Source organism: Alosa alosa, chromosome 18, assembly GCF_017589495.1.
Source record: "Alosa alosa isolate M-15738 ecotype Scorff River chromosome 18, AALO_Geno_1.1, whole genome shotgun sequence".
Taxonomy (NCBI): domain Eukaryota; kingdom Metazoa; phylum Chordata; class Actinopteri; order Clupeiformes; family Clupeidae; genus Alosa; species Alosa alosa.
In genome coordinates, this window is record NC_063206.1 from 7,814,131 (window position 1) to 7,824,602 (window position 10,472).

The following is a 10,472-nucleotide window of genomic DNA, read 5'->3' on the forward strand; positions in this document are numbered from 1 at the left end:
CAGCAGGTTGTACAGGTGACCCTCCCAAGCACAGCCATGTCGACTGCGGTCATCCAAATGCTCCTACTGCCGGTGTAGAATGCTAACGTTGCGACTGAGGTTCCAGGTGAAGTGGCACTCAAGACTGTCCAGCCGTCTCCTCAGATCAGTCTGAAATGAGCTGGACAGGAAAAAAAGAGAGAGAGGGACAGAGAGAAAATGGGAGAGGTAGAGAGTGATAGATAGAGAGAGACAGAGAGCAACAAGAGCAGGGGACAGAGAGAGAATAAGGGAGGTAGACAGATAGATAGAGAGACAGAATGACAAGCAGAGACAGATTAGCATTTAATACATTTTTACAAAGAAGACATGTGCATGTGCTAAAAACCAGAGTACTCCTCTCTTACTGATGTTACTCTATCAGCCGTATCACAGAGCTTATTCCAGCAGGAGAGAACACATGAGAAAACAACATGTAATGATGATATAGTTTAATTTCATACTTACTCCATGATGGCTTGCAATAGTGTGGTAGTGAATTGGAAGATGATATGTTGTGTTCTCCAAATAGCTTCTCTTGAGAACTCAGAGCCTTCATCCTCCAATATATAGGCCTAGACAAACCTTCGGCCTTATCTATGAAGTAATAAAAGCTGCCACTTCTATTAGGTAGTGAAAGGCAATAAATGAGCAGGATATTAAGTTGAGTTTCAGTATAGATCAAGTATATCAAAGTAGGCTATATGCCAGAATAGTATTACTTGATTTTCGTTTCACACGTATGATAAAGATTTAGGTACTTGTGAAAAAAGACTTTACTATGGTTATGTTTTTTTTCTTTTTCTTTCAAATAAATACAACAACACAAATATTTCAAGATCACAACATACAACATGCAGTAAATCAAAATACACAATCAAGTATTTTCGTGTGACTTCCTTACAGTAGATAGCATCAGGTATACTTGTATTGTTTGTTAAGGTACTTGACCGGTTGTCTCTCCATTTTGGGGATCTGGACACAATTCTTTGGTGGATTCAGTCTGTCTTTATTCTTTCAGTTTTTTTTTTCCATTTAATCCCAATTGCATGGGTCTATAGCATTTCTGGTTCATGGTCTTTGGTGGTCTGTTACTTTGTTACGACTGTCCAGAATGGTGATGTATGATGTATGATATCATATGATATTATATAAGCCTACAAATGATAATATAACATACACTACCGTTCAAAAGTTTGGGGTCACTTAGACATTTCCATTCCACTCCATTATAGACAGAATACCAGAAGTCAACTTTATTTATATAGTGCATTTCATACAAAGAGGTTATTCAATGTGCTTTACATAAACAAAAGCAAACAGGAAAAGCTGATAAAAGCATAGAAGGGAAACAGTCAAAAAATAGTTTCAAAAGTAATGAATAAAATAATAATAGTCATAAGAAAACATAAAACACTCAAGGTAATAGTATAAAAGCATAAAAGGGCAATAATTTAAAAGTGTTTAAAAAGTAATCATTAAAACATAAAAAACAACATGGGATGAGTAGTACAAAATCACATACAGGATGACATGATACACATACACATAATCCATGAATAATAGTCAGATAATAGTCAGAAACGATTAAAATTTTAGCTGAAAGACTTTCCCAGATTCAGAGTGTAAAAAATAAGTGATATTTGATCAGTTAGCAGAAAGCATCTGAGAAAAGTTTGGTCTTAAGTCTAGATTTGAAACTGGCTACAGTTGGGGCAACTTTGATCTCATCTGAAAGTTGGTTCCAGAGCTGAACTGCATAGCAACTAAACGCTGCTTCACCATGTTTAGTTCTACAGTAGGTTTTACTAACAAGTATTTTTCCTGAGACCAGAGAGGTCTGGAAGGTGTGTACTGCTGAAGCATGTATAGATAGATCATTTGGTCACATTCCATTTAGTGAATTATAGACAGATCAGTTGCATTGTTTTTTTTTTTTAAATAATGTTTTCTCAGTTAGCCTTTTAAAGTGATATCAGATTAGTAAACAGAAATTTGCCTTTGGAACATTGGATGAATGTTTGCTGATAATGGGCATCTGTATACTACATTTCTAAGTGACGTTAACACCAGCTGTTTTGTGACCTTTAACCGGCCTCGACTGGCTGGTAAAACAAGTCATGTGCTACATCTCTGGCATGGCTTTCTGTTTCTACAGAAATGGAACTAGAAGAGCTGGGTATACAGTATAGTTGCATTAGGTAGATTTATGAGTTACCATCAGTGCCCTCTGACTGAACTGTACACCTTACTAACTACTTTAGAAGTTGGTTCTCAGCAGTAGTTTGATCTTCATAACACTTTGCTAAATGTGATCCGGAGTGGGAAAGACTCAACACTGTCTCCGGCATCATCACTCAGAAGTGCTTATATACCGTTCTTCAAAGAGGTAGATACAGTTTGGTGTAATGATTATGTCATCATGATTTTTTTGTTTTCAAATGAAGTAGCCGAGTGTTCATATTTGGCTATCACAGGTTGCACTGTGGTCTATCAATAAATGTAGGTAGGTGGCGCTTTTGCTCTTTCTCCTGTTATTTGATAACCTCTGCTTCTCTCGACCACTCAGGCCCTCAAGCACACAGTGATGGGGACAGCAGTTTCTGTCTGTGGTGGGTCTGCCTGGTGTCTTCCTTATTATAACAACTATCTGTCTATCTATCATATGAAATAACAAGTATTAATTTCCCTTGTGAGCAGCACAGAGGCAGCCCAGCATCAGGTGCAGCACATATGTGGTAAGCTTGTTTTAAAGGCATAGGTGCCTCATTCGAACTCATTACACATGCAACAAAGATGGAATAGCTTTTATTCAAACCCATTTGAAAGTAGCACAAATAATAGTACATTTCCAGCATGTCATGATTTCCTTCCCTCCTACTCCCCACTATGACACTTTAACCCTTGTAAGGTCTTTATATTTTTGTCACTCAGCTAATGTTCCTGGATGTAATGGACCCACCACATTATTAGGTTTTTAAATCAATACAGCCAACAATTTATGTAAAATTACTTTAGCACAAATAGTTTTAATTATCAGATCACAACATACAATGTATAGTAAACCAAAATGACAACATCAATTAAGTATTAAGAGTGACTTCCTTAGAATCTTGTTTGTTACGGTGTTTGACAGGTTGTTTCTGCCATTTTTGGGATCTTGCCACAATTGTTTGGTGGATTCAGTCTTGATTCTTTCCTTTTTTTTAATTGAATCCCAATTTGCAGAGGTCTCTGGTGCTTCTGGCTGATGCTCTTTGTGGTTTGCTACTTTGTTATGACTGTCCTGAATGGTGGTGTATGATATTATACAATATTTTCTATTGACACAGGCTTACAAATGATAATATGGGAAACACAAGTGCTTAATAAAACCAGCTGTTTTGTGACCTTTGACTGGTCTTATCTGGCAGGTAAAACAAGTCGTGTGACACATCTCTGGCATGTCTTTCTGTTTCTACAGAAACTGAACTCGAAGAGCTGTAGAAACTGGGTGGGTGTTCCAGTTTCCAGTTTTCACATTTTTTTTAGGCCTACTCATGGAATGGGCGGCTGGAGGTTGTGAGGAAATGATTGCTGAATCAATCATAACAATAAATGTTATGGGCTTGCAATCGAGTACAATCGCTGACTGCGCCTTTAATATGTTTTCTACCATGATGCCGGTGGTTGAAATTGGGCTTGGTAACTAGTTTAGGAGTTGGTTCTCAGCACCATTGGGCTTGGTAACTAGTTTAGGAGTTGGCTCTAAGCACCATTTGCACTTTGGTCTGTCAATAAATGTTATGTAAGCGATAATGTATTGTCCGCCGGTAATTATCGGAAAATAAGTCCCCACAGGGAGAACAGAACCCCAACAGGCAGTGGAAGAAGATGCTGTGTGAAATTGTACCAAGTGTTATATTTGTTTTCACCATGTCTTTGCCTTTTGATTTTGAATTAAAGAAGTCTTGAGTGTCTGCATCCACAAGTTCATGTTCCTGGTTTCCTTGTGTGACAGGAATGGGTTAATGGAGAATATGCATACCTCAATATAAGGTTTACCTAATAATATTAATATTAATAACAATATGAATGCCATGTTTGCATGTGGTAAAAAAATGTTCTTGTTCAGACATGATTTTTTTTTCTTTTGACTTTATTTGTCTTTCATAAATAACACAAGAATAAATATTGTTATTATAATGTAGTAGGCAAAATAATGCTGGAATTTGACAGTTATAATAAAGCAGTGTGGTGAAAAGTTTTCCATGCATTAAATAAAAACTATTTTTATAAAATATATCACCAGCCAGAGAGCCAGCACTGTGAGAGAGACAGGGCTTGTGAAAACAAAGTAGGCTACACATTTGGGTTTGATGGCCCACTGGCCCATATATGTAGCCGGCCACTGGGATTTGTCCCTGTATTCCTGATGGCCAATACACCACTGCTGGGTGGAGAGGAGCAGAGTGCCCTGTCAGATATCATCAGCTCACTCTTACAGTACGGCCAGTAGATTTACAGACACAACAATGCATACAGACAGCAGCACTGACTGGATTGATATTACAGTGAGCAGTATACAGACTCCAACACCAGATATCATCAGCTCACTCTTACAGTACAGCCAGTAGATTTACAGACACAATAAGGCATACAGACAGCAGCACTGACTGGATTGATATTACAGTGAGCAGTATACAGACTCCAACACCAGATCAATGTTACAGTGATTATTACAGCAGGTCCAGGATGCCCTGCCACAGTTTACACACTAAATTCTGAATCCAATTATTTTCCTGTGTGAATTTCTAATTTTTGTGCATATTTTCCATTACCTTGGTGTTTAAAGAATGACAGTATTTTCAGTCAGGTTTGCATCCTTTATTCACTCATTTCAGGAAGTATCTAAATATTACATCATTACAACTATCTATACGAAAAGATCAACAGCAATCAGATCAGTTCAATGTATGACAGAAAGTCTCGGATTTCACTACATCTTTGATGGGTGCCACGATTAACAATCGTCCTGAGAATCTTAACACTCTTCTCTCTTTCCCGAGATTGTTTAGGGATTTCTGCAGCCTTTTTGTGGTAATCAATGGATTCAGAGGAGGAACTTTTTAACCATTGAAGATGGCATCCATACCTATTGTATAACAACTGTCGAGCTCCAGGCTCCATATCTTCTGTGTTACTGAGGAGATCCATGTAGATTTGATCTGCTTTCCCCACATTCCCTGATTTGGCATATATTCCTGACAGATCCATTTTCCCTCTAAGATAATGTGGGTAAAGCCTGGTGACCTCTTCATATATATCGATGCCTCTTTTCATCAGCTCACTTTGATCGAACTGTTTTGCATTTCAAAAATCTTCCATTTATAACAAAGAGCCAGCTGTTTTTTGGCTTCTCTTTCAAAGGGATGTTTCCTCACTATCTCCTCACCAACTTGTAAGGCTGAATCCAGAGAATCGTGCAAACGTAAGAAGTGAAGAATGTCTCCAAGGCCGTCAAGATCTGGTTTCAGCTGCTGAGCTAGGTCATGAACCTCTCTCACAGTCTCCTCTGTCTTTCTGCCAACTTTTGCCAAAGCATTCCAGTAGATAGTTAACATATGTAGGTTATCTGGATCTTTTGTCTTTGCAATTTTAATTTGCTCAATGATTTCTTCTGTCAACTCGTCATTACCTTCATAAAGTTTATACTTGGCAATTGCGAGGCCTACGTGCCACTCTTTCCTATCTGGGTCTCCTCTCAAAGCCATTTCAAAGTTAGCTACAGCTTGCTTCTTCAAATCATACTCAAACTTCACCTGAGTCCAGCCTTTCTCCCCATATACCTCTGGATGAAGTTCACACCCGGGAGGTGCAGGGAAATCCTCCTGGAGCCGGGCCACTTCCTCCAGATAAGCCTGGCACTCTGGCAGCTCCTCCAAATGGTAGTGCACCCAGGCCAGGTTAGCCTGGTTGACCAGCAGATGGGGTCCTCTCCCCTCCGGTTCTCGCTCTTTGAGAACCACCTCAGCCTGTCGCAGGTGTGCCAGTGCCTCCTCTGCAGAGTCTTTGATGTGGTAGATGACGTAACCCAGCAGGTTGTACAGGTGACCCTCCCAAGCACAGCCATGTCGACTGCGGTCCTCCAAATGCTCCTGTTGCCGGTGTAGAATGCTAACGTTGCGACTGAGGTTCCAGGTGAAGTGACACTCAAGGCTGTCTATCCGTCTCCTCAGATCAGTCTGAAATGAGCTGGAGAGAGAGAGGGATAAAGAAAGTGGGTGAGAGTGATAGATAGAGAGAGAGAGAGGGGCAGGGGACAGAGAGAGAATAAGGGAAGTAGATAGATAGAGAGAGAGAGCAAGAGAGAGCGATAAAGCAGCAGGCAGAGAGACAGGTAAGCATTACATACATTTATACAAAAAAGACATGTACAGTATATGTACTAGGGGTGTAAAAATTAACCGATACGTATCGGTATCCGTTTTTAACGTGTAAGATACGGCTACATCGATACGTGAAGCCCCGTATCGAAAAAAAAAATGAAATGAACCGGTCGTTATATCGGTTTACTTGTTATGAATCGGTGCACAACCTTTTCTGCTGCTCAGACTCTCATTTATGTTCCAAGCAGCGCGTTCATCCCACTTCCGGTTTTGAAACTATATGTGGCACGGAACTGTGGGTAATGCAGTTCGTTTTTGGTTACATTCATTGCCCAAAGTTGTCAAATGACCTCATTACCCATACATCTATTGCAACGTAAGCCTGTGACAACTTGCACTCGGTCGACTTTTGTTTTTTGTGAACACAAACCCATAGTGAGATCAGATTTCCAGATATCGGATCACCACCTCTGGCCCACTTTCGACCATCATATTTTAAACTTGCCAGAATATTAAGATAATACCATTGATTGTTTTCAAAATATTTTTTGATTAAAATTGTCAAAACTGTGAGATGAGCACAACGCCAGATCTGCCCTCAGACCAGCTTCTTGCTATGTGCAATTCTACTTTTATTTAATTTTTTAGATTTATTTTACACTACTTGGGCCAATGGTAGAATACTCTAAAAGCAACATGATGTTGATATTTTATGAAGCCATGAATGAATCATCATGCCTATGATCCAAACATAGACTACATGATCAAATAGCCTAGTTAGGCCTACAGTACCTAAATTGTCTGGTATAAACCAAAACAACTCTCCACTATGTGTCTGCAGTTAATATTTGTGCAATGTTAGAACATGTTGGCTTTACAAGTTACCAGTCCAGAACACACAGAAAATTGCTACTATTTGTTCCAACAGCATTTAACGAAGCATTTATAAAATTGAAAAAAAATATATTACATTACAAGTAAAATAAAATACTGTTACTGTAGTAACTGTACCACATTATCCCAAGCTTCAAAGAGCTCCCCATGTCTGTGACAGCCAGACGTGACACCGCTAAATTCTCAGCTTGTTTATACCCCACACTGAACGCGTGAAGAAAAAGGCCCATCACTCTGGGGTGTGGTCGCCTACTCTCTGGGATTTATGCACCAAGGTAACTGAAGTATCCAATTTGTGTCTTGAAATTATGTTTGAAATAAATGTCTTAGAACAAAAACTTTGGGTAGGCCTATATACTTGTATTTTATAGTTAGGCTAGTGAAAACGAGTTGATCAGTAGGCTAGTTGAGTTTGTTATCAATAAACATAACAGCTAATGTCATGTTGAGCAGGAGATAGGCTACCATAAATCCTCAAATTATGCCCGGGATTGATTCTATTTATAGCCGGACAAATAAAGGCAGGTTCCCATATTTGCCTATACCATACCAACAATTGCCATCAGTCCACCAGCGCTAGAAGACATTGCTTTGATTTAAGTCAATGAAATAACACCTCTTCTTAATATTTTATTACATTGTTGGTTGGATTAATAAAGTCGTTTTCCTACCATGGGTCTCCAACACACGTTCTCAAGCTCATTGTCTTGCCGCCCCTTTCGAGCTAATTGCCAGAGGCTGAAGCCTACTACATTTAACGCAATTGTTGCGTGACTCAAGGCATTCCAGCCTACGAATTTAATAAAAAGTAGCCTACTAAATCATGCATAATTAAACAATAACTCAATTTAGGCTACTTGGCTACGCAAAAAGGTTTCTATTACAGCACAACCCCTATTCAATGAATGGCTGCCTTGTCTCAAAAAAAAAGCGGTGGAAATCCGACACTTTTTCAACTGCATGAAACATAACAGTGAACCATCAAATATCTCCCAGAGTTCAGTGCCCATCAGTCCCAACATTTAGCAATATAATCAAACAGTCCAAAAGTAAATTAGATCCCAAACCAAACCGAAAATGTTATGCTTTTGATGGCCTACCAGTATGCCGCTCCAAACGAAAAGCATCTCTAATGATGGTTGTTAGTAGACAAACTGGCTTCAGATATCCAACAGAGTGAATATGAGATTGTGCAGTCTTACAGTACTGTAGATGGCTGTGGTTAGTGATGTGATGCTGTTAATGGGGAGTTTTACATAGTTAGCGCAAACCCTATAGGTTATTATTTATTTAGCGTATATAAGGCTTTTTTTCCTTATCAAAAGTGAGGGGGACAACGGCCGTCTCTTCAGCACTGCGTGGGACATATCCCCCACGTCCCCCGTGCCTCCTGCGCCCCTGCTAAACAGCAACGATAGTCTCTAGAGTAGCCTTACCTTTGATGAAGGGATTTCCTTAATGTTAAATAATAATTTGGCCCTTGCTGCTAAAACGATGCATAAATTATTAGCCAATGATTTTGTACATATTCACTCAGACTTGTGAATTTTAGGTTTCTGCATTAGGTCTACTGTTGGAACAAAATAAGCCCAGAGAGTTCATTGATTTGTAGGCCTATTTTATTCTTGTAGGGTAGGCTAGGCCTATATGAGAAAAGGCCAAGAGTGTCTTAAGCACTGTTTTATTTTATTTCGGTATTGTCTTACCTCAACAAGGCTACAGCTCCATGAAAACAATCAGATATAACTCTATAAAATCTGTAAAGTCTATAAAAAATTATTTTTATGTTTTATTTGGCTGCTGTGTTTGACTGAAATTTCAATACAGTATATGAAACAAACCTCAGTTTAGATAATCATATTCACACATTTTGTTGCCTAATTGACAACCATGACCGTGATAATTGATAATATAAAATGAATGTGCACCTTGAGCAAATTATAAAAAATCTTTCAGAATGCTTTCCTTTCTTGAACTGTATCTTTTCTTGTATCAAATCGTGCCCATGTATCTAGATGCGAATCGTATCGGCTTTTACATGAGAGATTCACACCCCTAATATGTACTGTACTGTATATGTGCTGAAAACCAAAGTACTTATCTCTTACTGATGTTACTGTAGCCGTATCACAGAGCTTATTCCAGCAGGAGAGGACACATGAGAAAACAACATGTAATGATGATATAGTTTCATTTCATACTTACTCCATGATGGCTTGCAATAGCGTGGTAGTAAACTGGAAGATGATATGCAGTGATCTCCAAGTAGCTTTTCTCAAGAGCTCAGAGCCTTCAACCTCCAATATATAGGCCTAGACAGTCCCTCGCCTTATCTATGAAGTAATAAAAGCTGGCACTTTGTTTACGTAGTGATAGACAATAAATGAGCAGGATGTTAAGTTGCGATTCAGTGAAACTGAAACATACATATGCCAGAATAGTATTACACAACCAATACTGTTTGTTTCACATTTATGACAAAGATTTAGTCACTTGTGAAGAAATACATTACTATGGGTACTGTAAGTTTTTTATTATTATTATTTAAATAAATACAAATATTGACACAAATATTTCAAGACCGCAACATGCTTTAAAGCAGTGGTTCTCAAACTTTTTCTGTCATTCCCTGCTTTGGAGGTGGGGAATTTTCAAGCCCCACCTGATCCTATCAACCCGACAAAATGGTCATGTTAAAATATTTTTTTCGCATTTTGGTTATTTTTCCCGTCTCGGTTAGCTGGATCAGATGTTATTTTAATTTGTATGTTGGTCTGTTTATGAATCTTATGTTTGTGTGTGGTTATTTTGTTTTGAATTTATGATCTTAATTAAAAAGTAAAGGCATCATTAAAGATAGGGACGAAAAAACTAATGTCCTCCTGTTCCTCGCGACCCACCTGTCATGTCTCTATTCCCCACTAGTGAGGCCCGCCCCACACTTTGAGAACCACTGCAGTAAACCAAAATAACAAAATCAATTAAACTCAAACATAGAATCAGGTGATGAATGATTATATTACTGTATATGATTTCCTATATATGCCTAGAAATGATAATATAACATTACAATATTATTTACAAGACAATATTATAAACACCGGCTGATTTGTGACTTTTAACTGGCCTTGTCTGGCTGATAAAACAAGTCATGTGCTACATCTCTGGCATAGCTTTCTGTTTCTACAGAAA

General features: G+C 38.6%; 1 protein-coding gene and 1 long non-coding RNA gene across 2 annotated transcripts; one reads left to right on the forward strand and one right to left on the reverse strand.

Moving 5' to 3' along the window:
• The first annotated feature begins 2,155 nt into the window (after window positions 1-2,155).
• Window positions 2,156-4,107, forward strand: LOC125311199. Its single transcript, XR_007196458.1, has 3 exons — window positions 2,156-2,407; window positions 2,588-2,756; window positions 3,482-4,107. It is a non-coding gene; the product is annotated as an uncharacterized LOC125311199 (long non-coding RNA).
• A 1,136-nt stretch (window positions 4,108-5,243) lies between these two features.
• On the reverse strand, window positions 5,244-9,561 carry LOC125311198 (interferon-induced protein with tetratricopeptide repeats 3-like). Its single transcript, XM_048269026.1, has 2 exons — window positions 9,486-9,561; window positions 5,244-6,252 (listed from the first exon to the last, which is right to left on the reverse strand). The coding sequence occupies exons 1-2, from the start codon at window positions 9,488-9,490 to the stop codon at window positions 5,340-5,342; spliced, it is 918 nt and encodes a 305-aa protein (XP_048124983.1). The 5' UTR covers window positions 9,491-9,561; the 3' UTR covers window positions 5,244-5,339.
• Window positions 9,562-10,472: the final 911 nt, after the last annotated feature.